Here is a 21,781-nt window from a genome sequence, read left to right as displayed (position 1 = left end):
GAGTGAGAACCAGAGTCAGAGTCAGAAGTGAGAACGAGTGGGGCTCCAGAGACTGAAGCAGAAGGGCTCTGGAGAGAGAGAGCAGAAGAAGAGAGATTAGAAGAGACCAGAGGAGAGACGACAGAGTCAGAGATAGAGAGACAGACAGAAGAGAGCACAGTGGCACACACTGAAGCAGAGCACAGAGGAGCCATCCCGATCCAGTCTATACACAGCAGCCAAAGAGCACCAAACTCGAGCAGCAGGAGAGAGAGAGAGAGAGAGAGAGAGAGAGAGAGAGAGAGAGAGAGCGCCACCCCAAGAGCCCGCGAACAACACATACACATCGCACCCTTGCACGCGCTCGCGTTTGTATTTTTTATGAAAGAATTATTTTTTCCCAGTTTAGTGTGCTATAGCCATTAGACTTTCAAATTAGCATCTTATTTAAACCCAGTGCTTTTCTGCCTTTGTTGCAAATGATGTTGGAAATGTATCTACATTTTTTCAGTACCCAGGATCATTTTTACTATCTGGAGAGTCAGTTTTCAACAGAATTTACCTTAGAAAGACTAGTAATAACTTCACATGGTTCTAGTAATTTTATTATAGGAAAAAAAACCAAAAGAATTCGATGAAAGTAGAAGTGCCTTCATCACTTACAAAGTTCAAGTCCTCAATTACATTACCCCCATCCTAAATTTGAACAAAAATGGTCATGTAAGTATTGTTTTAGGAAAATGTACTTTACAAAAAGAGACTTGTTTGTCTTGCATATATATTTTTTCTTCCTAAAAGTCCTGTCCAGTATGACAGCTCTTACCCACATGTTTTATGAGTCACTTGAAATGTGGCTAGTCTAAATCAAGATTTACCTAAAATTTCAAATAAACACCAGATTTTGAAAATAAAATACAGGGTGAAAAGTATAAAAATAACAATATTTTGTATATATGAGTTAAAACATTGTTAAAATTCATCTTTTTTCAGTTTGCATATACAGGGCTCAACAGGGCCTCACACATTCAGAGCAGGCATTCTCCGTGAGCCACGTTCCCACTCCCATATCTGCTTTCGTCGTCGTTTTGCGCCACACTCGGCAATGCTCAAGGTTTCCTTCTGCCTCTACACTTAGGAATCAAATCCTAGTGCCTTGTGGGATGCGCGGGATCAAACCCTGCCCTACCTCCAAATCCACCTTTCAAAGAGTTTGCTGCTTGACACTTTAAAATTTTGTCTGTTCCTCATATATTTCACTGAACAGTGCAGTACTGTATCTTGGGTCAGAACAGAAGTCTAGAAAAGTAAAGGTTTCTGAGATCAAAAACATAAAACCTTACAGTTAAGATCTAAGATTTTTGTTTTATGTTATGTCAAAACCCCAAGTTGAGTGAAATGGCTATAAAATGCATAAAACCTATAAAAATATATCCTGCTGTATAAAAATGTAATAGCCAGTTTATAAAAAGGTCTCTTTTTTTTAAATGTATTGAATCACTAGGAGATAAAAAGCTGGTCATGAGTTTCAGTCATGCAGTGCTCTGGCAAGGGTTCACTCACCAGTGTCCACTTCCCTCCAACGATGTCCCCTGGTTCCCTTTTTCCTTTTAGGCCCGTTGTTTTTCAATACTGTTACTGAGACAGTATCATGCATATCACTTTGGCTCCTTTTAGCACCCAGTTCTTGTCCAGAATGATCATTTTCCACTGCCATTGCCAGAGTGGCCCTTTCTCTGACCACGCCATCCGCCCCACGTGTGGCAGCTTCCTACTAAGGACCCATCCTCCTGTTCTTTATTTCTGTTATCTCTGTGTGTTATTCTCTTGTGGGTTTTTTTTTTTAATATATATTCTGCAAATAAGTCTGATCATACTGTATCTGTCCCTCTCTCTCTGACTCATTTCACTTAGTGTGATATTCTCCATTTCCATCCATGTATCAGCCAATCTCATGCCTTCCATTCTTTTTCCTAACAGCTGCATAGTTTTCCATTGTGTGCATCTGCCATAGCTTCTTTATCCAGTCATTTCTTCTTGGACACTTGGGTTGTTTCCGGATTTTGGCTATTCTGAATAGTGTAGCAATGAACATAGGCATGTAGATAAGGCTTCTCTTTTTCTTTACGTGTTTAAATCCTTTTTGCCTTTGGCTTTTGGGAGGAAACTGATGCTTGCAAGAAGAAAGAAAGAAGTTTCTAGTGTGTTCACAGTGAAAGTGTGGGAACACTTCTCAGATCTGTCACTGGTTGTTTGATTCCACTAATAGAGTATTAGGTCAGTATTACACTTTTCACAAATTAGAGTGTATTCCAAGCTAGTCTCATCATTTTTTTCTGAGGAACTTTGGTGAGAAATAGGTGGGATAATATAAGCAGTGCTGTAAGGAACATTTCTTATTGCAGCATAGACAAGTTGTGCAGGTCTGGTTTAGCTGAACATAGAAGTAGGAAAATGAAAACTTAGCTGGATCGCCATAGCCCTGATTAAAACCCCAAAAGATTTTAGTTCGGTGCAGGGGCTGGAGCAATAGCACAGCAGGTAGGGCGTTTGCCTTGCACGCGGCCGACCCGGGCTCGATTCCCAGCATCCCATATGGTCCCCTGGGCACCGCCAGGGGTGATTCCTGAGTGCAGAGCCAGGAGTAACCCCTGTGCATCGCCAGGTATGACCCAAAAAGCCAAAAAAAAAAAAAGATTTTAGTTCGGTGCAGCATTGGTGTCTTGACCTCCCCGTGAGCAGCAGAAAGGCTGAGGCAGGGGATTTTGGAGTGCGAATCAGCTTGGGTATCAGAAGGTAGACATAGTGGAGAGAACTTGCCGTGCAGAGATATGACTAAATGACACAGGTTGACGTGTTTTGGTTTGGTTTGGAAGCCAAGCAAAGCTGTTCTCAGGGCATACTCCTGGCTCTGCACTACAGGATCACTCCTAGCAAGCTCGGGGGACCATATGCAGTGCCGGAGATTGAACCCAGGTTGGCCATGTGCAGGGCAAGCACCTTGCCTGCTCTACTATCACTCTAGCCCCTGGGTTGTTATTGTTTGCTTTTTTGTTTTTATGGCCACACCCAATAGTGGTCAGGACTTATTCCTGGCTCTTTGCTCAGGGATCACTCCTGGCAGGGCTTGGCAGATCATATGAATGCTCAGGATCAAACCCATGTCAGCCATGTGCAAGGCTGTTCCAGCCCTATCCACTGTCCAGTTGCTCTGGCCCCTTTTTTTATGTTTTTAGCGTTACAGCTAGCTTTACAACTCCCCCCTACACCGGGCTTTACTGAAGGTTTTTCTTGTGGACAAATTCTGGATTTGTTGGATATTCAGGGAGGTTGGCTATTCCGGGAGGTAGTTAAGTTAACTAAGACTTGATTTGCATTATCATTTCATTATTGTTGAGTTTTGTCCAAGCATACAGATAGCTGCTGTAATTGGACAGTGAAGGACGGAAATTTCAGAAATTGAAGTATGGCAAGCAGAATGCTTTTTTTATCTTGAGGTTTTCTGAAGTTGAACAGAATTTTCATGCTGAAACTTTTTTTCCTTTTTAACTTGAAATCAGAATTTTAGTGTTTGTGATTTTTGTTTTCCTTACCTAGGAACAGTGGAAAGAACTCTCTAAAGAAGACTTATTTCCTGCTTTAGATCATTCATCAACCAAAATTATGACAGAGAAATACAATGGGAACAGAATAGACCTAGAAGAAGAAAAACTGACAGATGACAGATATATAGAACTATCCTCTAAAACGCAAGATTCTCTGGAGGAGAGCAGCGACAGGTAAGGCTACTACAACAGCATAGTTGAAAAAATAAGGCTTTCGTTTTGAATATATTCTGTGGCTGTGAAGTCACATAGACCCTTTGTTAAATGAATTAAGTGTAAGCTGGAGCAATCGCACAGCAGGGAGGGTGTTTGCCTTGCATGCAGTCGACCCAGGTTCGATTCTTCTACCCCTCTCGGAGAGCCCGGTGAGTTACCAAGAGTATCTCGCCCGAACGCAGAGCCAAAAACAGTAACAAGTCTCACAGTGGAGACATTACTGGTGCCCGCTCGAGCAAATCAATGGGATTGCAGTGATACAGTGGGTATTATCTAAGGCTGTTTAGTAGCAACTGACGTGATCTTTGACTTTGAGCTTTTAATCCTGTTAATAAGCAAATACTTCAGAGAGAAATCAGATAGAAGATGGTTTAAACCAATACTAATTCAATACAAAAATTAATACAAGCAGCATGTAAAATGTTTAATAGTATGCACTAAACAGATGGTAGGAACATTTGTTAATAGTATAGTTATATAGTGTTTATACATAGTTATGTGATAGATAATAATGCTTTTAATAGAATTATAAACTAAATGATCATTTTAACTTAATTCAATTACTGGAGAAATAAATGACATCTTTTTCTAAAAAGTTACCCAAAATGCCTTTTTTTTAATGTCTTGTGAGTTTCACATCCATACAAAGATGTAAACTCTTTCAAGACTGATAGCACAGAGGAAAGCAGGAAACCACTGTCCTTGGTAAAGTTATGGCAGGGGTCGTCTGACAGAGGGAGGGGCAGACACTCTGCTGCTGTTTTCTTCTTTCCAGGGTATATGGGAGCAGAACTTGTTTAAGAGCAGAAGGAAGGTCCTTATAGGAAACCAAGGATTGACTAGCTGAATATAGTCATAGAAAAATAATAGCATAAAAAAAATAAAGATCACCCTGAAAACTTAATTGTTCGGTTCCCCTGCCCCTTGGTTTTTATCTCTCTGGGTTTTGTCTCGTTTCTAGCCACACCCAAGAGACCAGAGTGGTTCCTGGGGACCAAAGGTGTGCACAGCAAACACCATAACCCCTCGACTGTCTCTGCCCCAGTCACAATCAATTTTAATACTGACGTGTAGTTTTTCACTGGGCTGGAGCGATAGCACAGCGGTTGGGCTTTCGCCTTTCACGTGACCGACCCAAGTGTTCGATTCCTCCGCCCCTCTCGGAGAGCCCAGCAAGCTACCGAGAGTATCGCGCCCGCACGGCAGCGCCTGGCAAGCTACCCGTGCGTATTGGATATGCCAAAAACAGTAACAATAAGTCTCTCAATGAGAGACGCTACTGGTGCCCGCTCGAACAAATCGATGAGCAATGGGATGACAGTGACAGTTTTTCACTAGAGATGCTTGTTAAATAAATCAAAATCTACCCCTTCCCAACAAAAAAGTTTCAAAGGGAATAAAATAATACTTCCTCCCCTCACCCCTCTTCTGGGGGGAGGCAGGGACTCCAGTCGTCACCCCAGACAGGCCAGACAGTTCAGTGGCGGGACAAAGGATGCTGCTCGTGCACTGTGCTGGGGGCGGCACCGGGGCCACGCCAGGACCCAGTACACCTGGTACCCTAACGCTGGTGCCACCTCCCTGGCCTTCTCCTTTTCTTTCATTTTCAGTGTAATTTTTTTCAAATATTTTGGTCATGCCCAGCAGTGTTCAGAGCTTGCTCCTGGCTCTGTACTTCTGGATCACTCCATATTGGTGCCAGAGATCAGACACACACTGGCCACCTGCTGGACTGTCTCTCTGGCGCCTCATTTTCCTTGTTAATTACCCTCCAAGTCAGTGTCTTTCACATCCAAATCACATTCCCAAAGTCATGAAGTCAAATTGGTTTATGAAAAACATTTATGGGGCCGATACCAGCGTATTACTTTTGGTTCCAGAAACTGCTTGCAGACATTCTACCAGACTATCAACTAAGCCAGAGCCCCACGCCGGCTGATGACGGGAAATAACCATCTTTTTTGGTTTGCTTTCCCTTTGTCAGGCAGCGTGGTGATTACTAAACAGGCGTGATCTCGGTGGCGCGGGACGAGGGGGGAAAAAAATAGAAAAGTTATGTAACAAACAGCGGGACTTAATATCTCTACATTCTCAGCAATGGAGAGCCATCAAATGCTTCCTTGACAGTGGGACTGTCTTCTCTTTTTTGGGGGGAAACCCTAGCAACAATAGTGAGTTATGTGTTGAAACATGGACTGTAACCAAGATAAAGCGTAAACGAAGTGAAACTTATCACGTACAAGGGCAGGGACAGGGGGGGCGGGAGGGGGCGGGAGGTATAATGGGGTGGTTGGTGATGGAATATGGGCACGGGTGAAGGGAAGGGTGTTTGAGTATTGTATAACTGACATAATTCTGAGAACTATGTAACCCTCCACAAGGTGATTCAATAAAATTTAAATTAAAAAAAAAGAAAAACATTTATGAAAAACATTTCTCTAAATTAGAATGAAATTGATCAGAATATCACCAGGTTTTTTAAACGTATTTTATATATGCACAAGTTATACGTAAATCCTATATATTCTGTGCATGTGTGTGTCGATATGCTTTCGTGATAGGGTGTTTTTCTGTGTGGGTTTTTTTTGTTTTGTTTTGTTTATTTTTTGTGGGGTTTTTGCCACTGTTTTCAGTTATGCAACCCATAGATCTAGATCACTGAGAATGGGTAAAAGTTTGGATAAATGCAAAGTAGCCATCTTATTTATACTCTTCTCAGTGTTTACCTAGCACACTGCTCACGGAGACCAAGACCAGTAGCAGGGCCCGCTGTGTGTGGCTTTATGAGAATTTCCAGGTGGGCTTCAAAGACCCGGGACCATAGGAAGCCTTCCTTTTGTGTAAAATTGTATAAAACGCATGAGCACACCTGAGTAGGATACATTGCAGGTTATTTGTACAGACATTTCTTTAGACCCTCAATGAGAAAAAGATTTGTGTCACAAATTAAAACTTACTCTTGGGCTGGAAAGATGGTATAGTGAGTGAGTAGGGCATTTGCCTTGTACACAGCCTACCTGGGTTCCATCTCCAGCATCCCATATGGTCCCCTCAGCACTATCAGGAGTAATTCCTGAGTGCAGAGCCAGGAGTAACCCCTGAGCATCGCCGGGTGTAAACCCCCCCCCCAAATTTAAAAAAAAAAAAAAGGAAAAAAAAAGAATTATTCTCTATTGGAATTCTCAAAAACTAATTTAACGTGTCCTATGGTGTTAGTGTTTATTCCATTCTTGAAAATGTGTATGGGCCATTGTAAACAGCCTCTGTGTGGGGGGCGGGGGGAGGTGTCTCCAATCCATTTTATATGGAACAAATTCTGTCTCTGTGTTCAGCCAATGCTTCCAAATGTCTTTAAAATATCTTTGTTTGTTTTGGGGCCACACCCACTGACGCTTGGGGGTAACTCTGGCTCTTCACTCAGGAATTACTCCTCATGGTTCACAGGAGACCATTTGGAATGTGGGGGATAGAACCCTGATCAGCCACATGCAAGGCAAACGTCCTACCGTCTGTCCAATCTCTCCAGTCCCCTTAAAAAAACATCTTAAACTCTATATAACAAATTGTTTAAGCACTAATTTCATAGTTGGATAGTTACATAATTATGTTTCAGTGAATTTTTTTTATTTAACTTTTTATTAAATCACCATGTGGAAAGTTACAAAGTTCTCAGGTTTATGTCTCAGTTATACAATATTCAAACACCCATCCTTCACCAGTGCCCATATTCCACCACCAAAAACCCCAATATACCCCCGCCCCCACCCTCTACCCCCTACTGTATTACTAATGAATTTCACTTCATTTTCTCTTTACCTTGATTACATTCCATATTTCACTATAAAACTCACTATAGTTGTTGGAGTTTCCACCCAAGAGAGACAGACCTACTACCAAGGAAGCATTTGATAATTAGTTTTACATTGCTGGAAATGAAGAAATATGTAGCCCCACTGCTACAAGTACATAACTCTTCTCTTTTTTTTTTCCTTTTTTTTTTTTTCCGTCATCCCCCTTCCCGCGCCTCATAGTATGGTGTACGCCACGCCGCGTCGGCCAGCGTGGGGCTTTTGCTTAGTTCACAGTCCAGAGAGGTGGCTGCTACATTAATAACCTTCAATATTTCAACAAAAGCTTATGTTATTATTTGGAGTTTCCCCCTCAAGCCAGGCCTGTTCAAAAGGAACCATTTCACATTGCTGACAATTATAAATGTTCAGTCGGTTTTGGATTTCTGTATAAAGTCCAGGGAAAATTCTGCCAGAAATCGCATAGCACGGCTCACAGTCCCAGTGCATTGCTGTTCTGGGGACATGGCTGGGAGCACTTGCTGGGTTCAGAAGTCATCCATCTGGCTCCGGATGTTGGGTATAGAGCAGCAGAGCGGCCATGCCAACGCATGGCCACCCAGTTCGAATCCCGGCGGAGCGCAGGCCGGAGCCGGTGCCAGCCCCAGCCCGAGACTTCCCAAGTGTCCCGCTGTTCAAGTTCAAAACACATTTTTTTTTCCTTTCCGCGCCAAAAGTTCATACCTGATGAAACGTCCATAAGATGGCGTATGCCGCGCCGCTTCTCCCAGAGGGGAGAGAACCAAGGAGGAAGGATATTTCCCTCCTTAGCCGACGCGGGGCAGAAGCTTAGTTCACGGTCCGGGGACATGGCTGGGAGCACTTTCTGGGTTCAGAAGTCATCCATATGTTCCAGTGAATTTCACTGAGTTTATATGGCGAATAGTAGTATTATGTCATACTAGATAAATTATGGTTATTTTTTTCTATTTTAATAAGAGACTTAAAAAGTTAAATATGTTCAGGGCTGGAGCGATGGCACAGCAAATAGGACATTTGCCTTGTGTGCAGCTGACCTGGGTTTGATCCTCAGCACCCCATATGGTCCCCTGAGCACCACTAGGCGTGTTTCCCTGCCCTCCCACCTCAAAAAATGCAAGGACTTTTTGAAGACTCTTGAATAGATACTTTATGAACATTTCTCTAAGCTGTATGTGTTTAGCCTGCACTTGACTAGAAATTAAATATTTTCACTGACAGGTACACACCTATTTGTCATAGTAAAATTTTAGTTCAAAGGCTGAATTCTGGATAATAATCTTTTGTACATCATTTTGGGAGAATTCAGATAAATTCAGACACCAGACATATATGATAAGTAAAAGTGGAAAAGACCAGAAAGTACCATCAGATGTACAGATTAAAGCAAAACATAATATCTTAGTTGGAAATATAGGGAACAAATCAAAGTTGAATTTAGCAAAAAAAATTCAGTGCCATCAAGTAAAAATAAGGGCATTTGGAGATGATAAAGAGGAATAGTTAAATTGAAATGAGAAACAAAGAGAAAGGAAAAATTTTCTCTTTTTGTGGGGAACTAATTTGAATGCTCATTTGAAAAAACATGTAGTGGGGGCTGGAGCCATAGCACAGCAGATAGGACTTTTGCCTTGCACGTGAGCGACCCGGGTTCGATTCCTCTGCCCCTCTCGGAGAGCTTGGCAGGCTACCAAGAGTATCTCATCCACACAGCAGAGCCTGGCAAGCTACCCGTGGCGTATTCGATATGCCAAAAACAGTAACAACAAGTTTCACAATGGAGAGGTTACTGATACCTGCTCAAGCAAATCGATGAGCAAAGGGATGACAGTGACAGTGACAATAGTGAGGTCCAGTGCAATAGTACAGCAGGTACTAGTGCACTTGGCTTGCACACAGCTGACCTGAGTTCAATCCCCGGTACCCCATAGATTTCCCTGAACCCCACCAGGAGTAATTGCTGAGCTCAGAGCCAGGAGTAATCCTTGAGTACTGCTAGGTGAGGTCCAAAACCAACCAACCGGGGCTGGAGTGATAGCACAGCGGGTAGGGCGTTTGCCTTGCACGCGGCCGATCCGGGTTCGAATCCCAGCATCCCATATGGTCCCCTGAGCACCGCCAGGGGTGATTCCTGAGTGCATGAGCCAGGAGTGACCCCTGTGCATCGCCAGGTGTGACCCAAAAAGCAAAAAAAAAAAAAAAAACAAAACAAAACCAACCAACCACACACACACACACACACACACACATACAGTCAAGAACAAAGTTTTCCATAGCAGGAGAGTATTGAGAAGTTTTTGTGTCATCTTGTGCTTTCAGTTGGTTCTCGTGTGTGTGTGTGTGTGTGTGTGTGTGTGTGTGTGTGTGTGTGTGTGTCTCTAAGAGTGCAATTACTGGGTCCTCAAATAATGTTCATGTGTAACATTCTGTAACTGTCAGGTTTTTTTTCATTTCCACCAGCAACATCTGAAAGGTTCTTGTATCCCTGAGATGTAATATTGATCAAATAAAACCATCTACTATTTTGTATTCAAATTTTTCTTAATTTAAAATCTGCCCATAGAAACAACTTTGAGATAATTTACAAACCATAAAGTGCACTCATTTAAAGTGTGTAATGGATTTTAGCATATTTGCAGAATTGTATAGCTATCATCATAATCTAATTTGGGAACATTTTCATGATCCCAGTCTCTGTAGCTTTTCAAAATACTTAAAGATTCCGTTTCAGTCCGTGAATTATGTTTGGTTGATGTGAATCTTTAGTCTAGAACTATTTGCCGCTTTTTTCCCTTGGCGTTGACAGTTTCGTAGTTTCTAGACCGGTTGCTTTTAGGATGCCCCGCAATTTGAATCCTTTTGATTATTTCACATGATTAAATTCAAGTCAACTGCTCTGACTAGGAAAGAAGCTAATTCCTAATGTAGGAGACAGAGGAAAGACATTCGAGATTTTTAATGAAGTCACATCATCAGAACTAGACTCTAGAAAAATTGGGGGATACTATGAGAATGGTGCAGGGAAGCAGACATTGTGGAGAGGGTGGTGTCGGGACGCTGTGTGCAGGAAGCCTGTCATGAACAGTATTCTAAATCACGGTCCGCAAGTAGAAATATTTCAGAAATAGAAATGCTTGAATAAGGAATGTCTGTCAAGGAAAGCTAAAATAAATGTAAACACAGTAAGACTCAGATACTTGGGGACATAGTTACTGTCGGCTAGTTAGCAAAGAAGGAAAGAAAACTGAAAAATTTTTAGTATATTTTTTGACAAAGAAAATGCCATATTTATTTTTAAGTCTGCCTGATTTATTAACATCGGCTTATCAACATAAAACTGTCAGAAACTGTTGCTGAATTATCAGAGAACAATCTGAGTCTTTTGGAATTTTGCACCTTTTTTTCTTTTTTTCCAGTGTTTGTGTTTGAATAGTGTTGAATAGTGTGTTTGTGTGGTTTTATTAGAACCTGAGTTCTATATATTGGTGTAATTAAATCCTTTTGTGCTCTTCTTTTATTTCTTTTCTATTTATTCATAGTGTTCTACGGAAACGTATTCGAGAGGACAGAAAAGCTAACACGGCTCAGAAAGTGCAGCAGATGAAACAGAGGCTAAATGAGACTGAACGAAAAAGAAAAAGGTGGTTATATTGGCAACCTATTTTTACTAAGATAGGGTTTGTGTCATTCGTTTTGGTTGGCGCTTTTGTCGGCTGGATGCTGTGCTCTCGGCAAAATACCTTACAAATAAGCAATTAATTTTGCTTAACAAGCTTCCACACTGGTAGCTGGTAGTGTTGCGTTTATCACAAGGGTTTGTTTTGTTAACAGACTCCTCGTCCCCCGAAGGGCACAGTAGCATAGACACTAACCAGAGGAGTGTTCTATTCAGTCCCTGCCCACCATCTCAGGACGCTGCCCCAAGACTGTAAATGGCTATCAAAAATAAAGACTTTAATGCTTGTTTAAAACTGGTACATTTTGTAGCTGTATTCATCATACATGTTAAGCCTAATATTTTGCCTGAGCAGATTGATAAATCCTTTATCACAAGGATTTGTTTTTGGAGGATATCTGGAAATGAACCTGCACTTGATATAAGCAATAAATATTGTGGTTTAATCTACATTATTACTGGAAAGAAAATTATCTTTAATGTGTGTAATGTATAATGTACTATTAACATGGGCATCAACATTTTATATTCTTTACCATTTCAGAGTATATTTTATAAATACCTATTTAATCTTTTGTAGTTAAATGTACTTTTTAAGAGCTCAATTTGAAAACTCTGTTACCATAAAATAATTGTATGTTGACTCCGTTGTAATGGAAACATTTTCCTATAGAGAAGTTTGATATGAGCAGATAGAACTTGGAATAAGTAATTTTTATTCTGTATTTGCATTTCTTTCATGTTTTACAGTTTTCCCAATTTTAAAAAGAAAAACAAAAAAATTTTCCTAAAAATATATATGAAGGAAAATTTTCCTTTACTGGCATAGTTAGGTGGCAGTTATTTAAGTCTTTATAAAGATGTTGGTTTATTTCTGTAAAGCCCATTATTGATATTGTTTATTTTTCATGAAAATCTCAATGTACTCACCCTAATTTACAACTGGGGTAAGTCATGATTTGGGAATTAATAAACAGCATTTTACAATCCATGATTTCAGTTTACTAGGCTGAAGTTTTGAAGTAAAAGATTTTTCAAGTTCTTTCTACTTCAATAAATAGTATGATGACATACAAACCTTACATTGTCCCTTAACTTCTTAATGGTACTTGAAAATTTACTGATTTTAACTGCTTGAGTGCTAACTTTCTTCATATCTCAACATTCCATCTGGTATTAATTTGCTTGACTTAAACTTCAAATAGTTGTTAGAACTTTCAATTGCAGGAATAATTAAATCACATTATCTTGGTGGTTTTCAAACTATGCTTGAATTTTTAAGGGGTCACCAAGAGGTGGATGGAAGGACTCCAAGCTACCAATCATTATTTTATTTTCACTCAGACCATCTCTTAACTGTTTCATACACTACGTAAGATTCTTACATAAGTCTTCATTATTTTAAGGGAGCAGTTACTCTTTAAAACAGTTTGAAACCCTTGGTATATTTTTAGTTGATGTGAGTAGCCTTCTTGAATGTAGGTGGTACTACTTATTAAATGATTTTTATAACTTGTGCCTGTGTCCTAATTCAGTATTATTGTCTCCTGTTACCTTTAATTGGAGAGGAGGTAAGAGGGACATTTCCTTATGTCTTGTCTGCGTTAAACCTTTGTATAGGCACCAAGACCCTTCCAATCCTTGTTTAAAGGCTTCTTTCCGGGCCAAGGATGTGGCTCAAGGTAGAGCATCTGCCTTGCGTGTGTGAGGCCCTGGATTTGATCCCCGGTACCCACTCCTACCAAAAAAAAAAGAAAAGAAGAAGAAGAAGAAATAATCTTTCTTTCCAGTTTACCCTGGCTTGTCTTTGCTAAAACCCGCTTTGTTACTCCATAAGTCAAGTATGCATAGGACATACTAAATTTCAATTGAAGATAACCTTCCTTTAAACGAAAAGGTAAAGACTTCTTCCAGAAAACATGCTGCTAATGGTACACATTACCATTTGTGAGGTAAATATGCTTTTTGTTGTTTTGGGGACCGTGTCCAGCAGTGTTCGCAGCTCCTCCCAGCTCTGTTCTCAGGGGTCACTCCCTGCAGTGCCAGGAATCAAACCCAGGCCTGTTGCATGCAGAGCATGCTTTGCATGCACTCAGCCCATCGAGCTGTCTCACCGGCCCTAAATTCCATTGATTAAATTTTTCAGCTTTGCCTTTTGTCTCCTTTTTGAAATTCTGGGGTAGTAATGTAATTGGGGGCAGGGGGTGAGGGTGCTGGTTTTTTGAGGCCGTATCAGGTGGTGCTTAGGGGCTGCTTCCATCTCACTGCTTGGGACCCAGGTGGTACCTGGGATCAGACGCTGGCTCCATGCGTTCAGGGCCTGTGCTCCAGTCCCTTGAGCTACGTCTCCAACCCCTGTAAACAAATTTTATATGTGTGTTATATATATGTGTACTTTTAAATATTTTATTTCAACAAATTTACGGGGAAAAAGGGATTTTATTTTTTGCAAATAGTGTACCCTCCCCTGTCAAGGTGAAGGAAGGTATAATAGAGGAGCGAGATTCAGGGGAACAAGCCCCAGATACATTTTTTTTTTAAGTCTGGTGCAGTGTAGTGTGCACTTCCTGACGATGGACTTCCTGGAGGGTTCACTGTCCTCCACACAAATACTTGAAGATTGTTGGTTTTGTTTTAACTTTGGTGGGTTCCACATACTAATTGTTGAAAATACAAGGCAGTTTGCTGTGGTGCCCACGGTTGTCAGTCCCTTAGGAATTGAGGTGAGGCATTCTTAGAAAGGGAAATGAACAGCAACCAGCTCCTGCCTTCCTGATTACAGAGGAAAACGGGAAAGTTAGCAGTCTGTGATGGATTCCATATCTTTTATAAGTCCACCTCCAAGGGTCATGGGCGGCCATGTGCTGTGAGGATTGAACCTGGAGGACAGCTGCTTGCAAGGCAAGTGCCCTACCTGCTACACTCTTTTTTTTTTTCTTTCTTTTTTTTTTGCTTCTTTTGGGTCATACCCGGTGATGCACAGGGGTCACTCCTGGCTCTGCACTTGGGAATTACCCCTGGCGGTGCTCAGGGGACCACTGGGGATCAAACCCGGGTCGGTTGCGTGCAAGGCAAATGCCCTACCCGCTGTGCTATCGCTCCAGCCTCCATGCTACACTCTTGCTCCAGCCCTAAGACTTTAAGAGAGAATGTTTGCATTAATTTCTGATTCATTCACATTTATGGCTGTCCATGCTAATTGATAGCAGCCTTTGGTTTAATGCCACGTTCTCTGACTACCAGCTAGTTGTATATTTTTTTTTCTATCTGAATTTAACTGGGCATTTTATGCTAGACTTTTACTGATCTATGCCCGCACACATATGAGATATAAAAATGCAATTCTCTAATTTACTTTATCCTTACAATAAAATATCCCTCTTCTGCATTCTCAGCAGGTTAAATATATGCTACACATGCACAGAGAACTTAGGGCGGGATCAGACCATTTTGTGTTTTAAGGATATTTATTTGCTATTCTCTTCTAATCATTTTTTTCTAGTTAATTGGACATTAATATTTTTGCCAGGGAATAAACAAGAAAAAAGGAAAAGAAGTGAAAAAAAACTTGATTGATCTTTTTGTTTTGGTTTGGTCACTTGACTTTGAGCCATACCCAGCAGTGCTCGGGGGCTACCCCAGGCTCGGCTCCACCGTGGTTCCCGGCAGTGCTTGCTCAAGGGACCATTGCAGTACAGGGGCCTGAACCCAGGCCTCCACGTGCAAAGCTTGTACCCACACTGTTGAGCTATCTCTTTTCCCCACAAACACACCTCTTTTTGAAATAGCTCTGCCTAACAGGGATGTCAGAGGAAGAAGCTGTGACCATTAGTTTTATTTAGATTTGTTCCCCAGTCATTTTAAATTAACTATAATTGATGGTATGGAACCCAAAGTACATACTAATTTAAAAAGTAGTTTATGCTGTATAACAATTCTTCAGCTTTTGCATTCCTTCTTTGCTTGCAGCATCAATTCAGAGTGATGGTGGCTCCCATTTATTGATCAGTTACTATGTGCCAGGCACAGTGCTAAGCACTTTTCATATATTACTCTATTTAATCCTCACAACAAGCTTTTGAGGTAGGTGGTATTATTTTTAAGCCATAACAAGCCAGAAACTTAACATTTCTATATCCTTTTGTGATATAATCATGAAAAAGTCTCATGGATAGTATATTTTAGAAATAAGGACTTCTCACAGAATGGCTTCTCATCTCCTCTGGAGTGTCAAGTCATTTTCCTCCTAGAAAAGTAGCAATGAATTGGATTCTGTATATATATATAGACATGCATCAGAACCTGTAAAATTAGAAATGCTTAAACTGACTATCATCCTGTTTTAATGAGTGCCTACATTTCCAGAGTGCCTGCTTGGTTATTTTACAGATGAAATATTTAGTTCACTTTGAGTTTTACTTTCAGTTAGAGCTTTTAGAGTGCCGAGGGTTGGCAGGGTTTAATAACATCTCTCATGTGGTTCCCTTAAAAATACGGTTTGTTTTTTCTTATCTCCAGGCATGGGTCAAGGAACCACACCTTCTGTAAACTTTGGAACACTTTTCCCCCAGTGGGCTCATGTGGGTTAGTTCGTGAGAAGAAACTCTGGAGCAAGGGTGTTTCTTGGTTGCTCCTGGGCAGGAAGGTGGTGGGGAAGTTAGAGCTTGCTGTGTTCTTCTCTGTCTGGAACCACCACACAGCCAGTGTGTCAGTGGGTGTTCTCATTCATACACCAACAACTAAACAAGTTCCTTAGACCCTTCTGTGTATGCATGCCACACTGGTGGTGTTCAGGTGCTGCCTCAAGCTCAGTGCTTGGGGTCACTTCTGACATCTTCAGGAACCTTCCGGTCCTGGGGATCAAACCCAGTTCCCATGCAAAAGCATTTGCCCTGCCCCTTGAGCTCTCCAGCCCAGTCTCTTTAAGAAATCTTTATCTGGCATTGAGATTGTAGCCATAATAACCGTCTGGAAAACAAATTTAATATTCTTCATATAATAAAAAATACAGATTTTGGGGAGATGCTGTGGGATTTCTTTTAAAATTGACCTGTTTCTTTGAACTCTCTTATTCCGTTCATTTGTTTGGATTTGATTCCCTTTTTCCTTATTCCTGTCCGCAAAGGAATAAGAGACTGTTAATGGGACACCAGCTCTAGCACCCAGTAGATATTAGCCGTTACAGCTACCTTCTTGTTCCATTCGGATGTGTGACATCATGCCATATCGGAAAGACACTCAGGTCATGTAAACTAAACATCTCTTCAGTCTTCCTCAGTCCAGACACTGCACACTTTCTGGCTATATTCCAAGCACCTAGCCAACATGTGGCCATCTCAGCTTTGAGTTTGGTTATTTTAAACTGCCTGCTCTTAGGGCTAGAGAGATCGTACAGAACGCAGGGTGCTTGCCTTGTATATGGCCTACCTGGCTTTGACTTCTGGCACCCCATATGGTCCCCCAAGCCTTGCCAGGCGTGATCCCTGATCACAGAGCCAGGAATAAGCCCTGAGTCAGGTGTGGCCCAAAAAACCAAATATAAATTAGAGAGTGAAAATATAAACTGCTGTGTCAGGTAATGTTCTAAGGAAAGATTTAGAGGAAAATGGTATGAGTTTGGCTATGTTCTATTCCTTCAGCACTTGGAATGTTTTCAATGTTCACATTTAGATTGCTCCATGGATAGTACTGAGTAATTCTGCACTAGCACTTCCAGTCTTGGTCAGAGAAACCGTCTTGTTCATTCCTTTGGCTGCTGAATTCTGGAAACTTTTTCCACTGTCATCTGCTGATGGTTTTCCTCAAGTTTTCTGCTGTGTGCTTCATTACGGAGCATTGCCTCGGATAAGCCGTGACCCACGGAAGCTCCTTTTACTTGGTTTAGAAGTTTTGTGTTTGTTGGTAGCAACCTGACAATGAAAAGATTTCACCCGAACAGTCCTTAGGAGTGCCAAGGGTTCTAAGCCATGTGGACCTGTGATGCAGTTGGGAGGGCTCACCCAACCACCTTGACCGTGCTTGGGGACCTCCAGGTAATATTCGGGGGGCTGTGTAGTGCTGTGAATAAAATTATTTTATTTATGCAAGCTGGCCCCTGTACTATGTCTCTGGCCCCAGAAAGTGAAAAGATTGCTAAGAATTCTGACCAGCTCCATGTAGTCTGCTGACGGGGTGAAAGTTCAGCCTTTTGAACTGTTTTGGTTTTACAATTGAAAGTGGAATGTGGTCATGACAAGATTTAGTCTTTCTCAAGACTGCTTTTATTACTGTGCTTTTCCATTGTGTATTATGTTTTGAGAGAAATTGCAGGGTTTTTTTTTTTTTTTGCCCTTTTTTAGAGAACAGTTTTTAAAGAGAAATGTCAGTCTTGTTAGTCTAATTTGGCATCAGTTTTGGACACATGTTGCTGTTGATGTCAGATTTCAGTATAAAGAGTTTTTTATTTGAGTTGTATGAATTCAGGAGAAACTAGATAAGTTGGATTTTGTCTCTAATAATGCTTGTCTTGCTTTAGAGAAGTTTATGTGATGCGTTGCAATAGAGTGAGTGTCTTGGACAGGACTCCTTTCGGTGCTGTTTGACTTGCAGTTACTTCAGAGGGTGAACTGTTCGGGAGATTTTGCTCTGCCTTCAAACTGTCCTGATACCCATCTTGTGGACTGTGTTTATTCCGTTGATTTCCATCGATTTCTTTGAACCCATTTTTCCCCCTGGGTTGGTTTTTGCTTTTCTTGGGGAGAGGAGGAGAAATTGGGGGCCGCGCCTGGCACTGCCCCGGTGTTACTCCTGGCTCTCAGCTCAGGAATCACTCCTGGCAGAGCAGTGCTTGGGGTACCATATCGAATGCTGGGGACGACCTGGGTTGGCCACATGCAAGGCAAATACCCTACCCGCTATACGCCAGCCCCCAAAACCCAGTTTATTTTTACCTTCCTAAATAAGCCTGTTCCCTCCAAAAAAAAGAAAAAGATCCCACATCTTCATTTTTCCCTTATTTTAGGGAAAAATATTTTAAGCCCATTTGTCTTTTTATTATTGCGGATAATCTTTTAAATGCAGCTGATGTTCCCAATTTGCTGCCGTTTCATTTTTGGGACACAGCTGGCAGTCCGCAGGGATCTCTCCTAGCAGGGCTCAGGAACCATAGGGTATTGCCAGGGATCAAACCCAGGTTAGCTACATGCAAGGCAAGCGCCTGACCCCTATACTATCTCTCTGACCCTTTTTATTTTCTTATCCCCTAGACTGTTATATACAAAAAAAAAAAAAAAAAGTGGATTTTTAAAATACTGTCAAATTCTTACAAACAATAGCTTGCCTTTGGTAAGTTTATCTTGAACACACTGCCGGGAAGAACAGTAGTGTATGTGGAACAGTTAAATATGTCATCTAATTTAACATACATAACATATCTTCTGAACACATTACATTACCCTGGTACCCAGATCAGAAAACATTAAAAAAAAAAAAAAAAGTCCCATGCTCAAGATACACCACTAGTATTTGACAGAACTGAGATTCAAACCCCAGTCTATAGAATTACAATGCCTCTATACTGCATACTTCTTCCATTTTGTCGATCTGGTTTTAATGGTAATGCAATCTAAATACTTAAATGGAGAACGATCAGGGGCCGGATTGTATGATGGTTAAGGCATTCACCTTGCACACAGCCAACCTGGGTTCAGTCCCCGGCATCCCATATGGTTCTCACAAGCACCACCAGGAGCAGTTCCTGAGTATAGAGCCAGGAGTAACCCCTGAGCTTTGCTGGGTGTGACCCTAAAATTAAAAAAATACATGGATAAATATGGAACAACTATTTTTACTTGTTAAAGTGATCTCGAGATGTTTGGTGCCAGGGAGATGCTCTGGTGCACATGCCTATGTACAAGCTCTGAATTGAGTCTATTGGCACCACACATGCCCGTGAGCGTTGCCTGGCACAGGCTGCATCACCTCTGCAGGCTGGCCCCTAGAGCCATGCTTGGGAACCGGCTCCCATCAGCCCCCCTCCCCCCAGTTATCCTTTCATTTTTGTCACCACTGTGAGGGCCATACCCAGCGGTGCTTGGGAGGAGAGGGTATGTGGTACCAGAGTTGAAATCCCTCACGTAAGCAAGGCATATGTTTTATCATTTGAGCCTCATATTCCCACCCCCCTTATTTTTTAAGGAAAGTAAATAGTTTTTCCCTCCAAAAGATTGCCAGTTTGGACCACCACTGAGCCTGAACAACTGGCACATCAACATATTCTCTGAATCTAATCGTTTCATTTATTTTTATTATGTTCCTTTGTTGACAAATAGGAAATGCCTGTTTTGTAGCAGTCAGGATCAATATACAGTACCTGTCCTGCGTCTGCTACTTTGGCTCATAGTTCTGTAGATCCCAGTAGTAAATACCCATAGAGAGTTTTGCAACCCATATATTATCTAATAAGAACTTACTTCTCTGCCAGTGCTGAAAAATTAGACATCAAGGTGTTCTGTTGTTATTAAACTTTCCTTCAAGTTCTGTTACACTTTCCTTTAGTAGACGGAGCCAGTAATAAGGAAGGAGCCCAGTTTAAGCTCATTCAAGAGGTTAATTAAACGTTTCAGCTGTGTTGATTTATATGTCCTGTTTATATATATGTGGAAGTATAATAATGACAGATACTTAGATTTGGATTTTCTGTATGTATGGCAATGAGGGAAGTTTGAAGAAGAAAAAGAAATACCAGTTCCCCTTCAAAAGTTGGCCAGTTGCAAATACTGTAAAATAGCATTTTAAAAAAGATTCAGCTTGCCCATAAAATTATTATTCACTGACTTGCTTGTTTGAATTCTTTACTTTTTGGTATTAAAACATAAATCTGTCTATTTTTATGTCTATACCTTTTTATATTGATGGTAATTTAAATTATGTTACTTTAGATTGTATTGCTATAATCATTAGTGTTATTTTTCAAGACAAAAAACATTCAGCTAACAGTCCATGATTTAAAAATAGAAGTCAACTTGATGTTCATACATTGCATGCAGAATATTTTTAGCAGTGTGTTACATTGGAGGTTCAAATTGGATTAGACTTTTGCATTGAATTCCAAATATTGGTAAGTCTAGTCCATAATATATACTCTTAACTAAACTTTTGTGAGTACGTTTTTTTTTTTTAAGTCTTGTCTGTCTGTCAGTATCACACTTAGAGGTCATTTCTTGGGTAATGCCAGATGACAAAATTCATTGGTAATAGTCATTCTTTAAAAAGAATTGAGTTATGTTGACTTCATACAAGTCAACCTCGCACCACAAGTTGTGTGAATACCAGGATAAACAGCAAAACACTTAAAGTAGTTGAATGTGAGATGTTGGAATTTTTTTCTTTATGCCTTTTTTTGTTCATTGTTAGTCCTCTTATGTTTGTGTGTAATTTTGTATGTCTGTGTGTTTGGCAAATGTGAATTGAATAGATGACTTCTTATTTTATGTTTTAGGCCAAGATTGACAGACACCTAAATATTCAATGAGACTTGAGAATATTCTGAAGCTATAAATTTTGAACCATTGATGTGCAAAGCAAGATCTGAAGTCCACTCCGGAAACTAACGTGAGGCTTTGCTAAGCCAGTAGATTGCCTCACATTTGTCTGTTTACAAAGTAAACTTTACATCCAGGGAATGAAGAGCACCACCAGCAGAAGACTTTGCAGACTCTCATAATTTGAAGTTTTGTTAAGTTTTTTTTAATGTGTGTATGAAATGTAGAAAGATGTAAAAGAAATAAATGAGGAGAGACTACTTTGCATTGTACTGCCATTCCTACTGTATTTTTATACTTTTGGCAGCATTAAATATTTTTATGAAATAGACTATTGGTTTGTGTGCATTATCTTAGGACAGCTTTGCTTCAGGTGGTGAATTTTTTTTTTCATGGGTTTACTCAGAGTTTCATAACTAGCCACTGACATTTAACTCGAAGTGGGTTCAAAAGACAGATCACCTGCGTTTTTGAGGTTTTTCTTTAGTTATTACTCAAGTCATTTTTCTGATAATATAGGTCACTATGCAAAAGCAACAAAAGACAAGTTAGAATTGCTCTCATCACTCAGAAAAAACAGTATGATGTATATTAGTATTAGCTTACGCTTAAATATTTTATTTTCAAATATATTTTCAAATAATTACAGCAGTTCAGTGCAGTTTTTAAAATCACAGTGTTGCCAACTGTGCTTTTCCCGAACATTGCCTGTTATAAACCATTTCCTGTTATAAACAACCAAGGGGTTGGAGAGATCGTACATCAGGTACTATCTCTTGCCTCACACATGGCTCACCCAGGTTCATTCCCCAGCACCACGTATAGTCCCCCAAGTCCCACCAGGAGTGATCCCTGAGCACAACCAAGTGTAGCCCAAAAACCTAAAAAATAAAAAGACCAAGGAGCTCTTGGGGATTTTGTTGTTGTTGCTCTCGTCGACTCTACTCTCTAATTTCCTAA

The 21,781-nt window shown here is 40.7% G+C and overlaps 1 protein-coding gene across 5 annotated transcripts in view; it reads left to right on the top strand.

Annotated features, from left to right (window-relative positions):
* The window catches only part of PTPN2 (protein tyrosine phosphatase non-receptor type 2), an 87,365-nt gene extending 66,213 nt beyond the window's left edge, over positions 1-21,152 (top strand). For 4 of the 5 annotated variants that reach the window (XR_008628590.1, XR_008628592.1, XR_008628591.1 and 1 more), the window contains 3 exons: positions 3,574-3,755; positions 11,164-13,252; positions 20,779-21,152. Coding sequence is in view for 1 of the 5 variants with exons in the window: in XM_055127836.1 (XP_054983811.1) it covers positions 3,574-3,755; positions 11,164-11,265; positions 20,779-20,800 (306 nt within the window). In the remaining 4 variants the exon portion in view is untranslated. The remainder of the gene's footprint in view (positions 1-3,573; positions 3,756-11,163; positions 13,253-20,778) is intronic. The other variant, XM_055127836.1, reaches the window with a different exon arrangement.
* Positions 21,153-21,781: the final 629 nt, after the last annotated feature.

Source organism: Sorex araneus, chromosome 2, assembly GCF_027595985.1.
Source record: "Sorex araneus isolate mSorAra2 chromosome 2, mSorAra2.pri, whole genome shotgun sequence".
NCBI lineage: Eukaryota > Metazoa > Chordata > Mammalia > Eulipotyphla > Soricidae > Sorex > Sorex araneus.
Note: the sequence above shows the minus strand (reverse complement) of the source record. Positions and strands in the feature narration are given on the sequence as shown.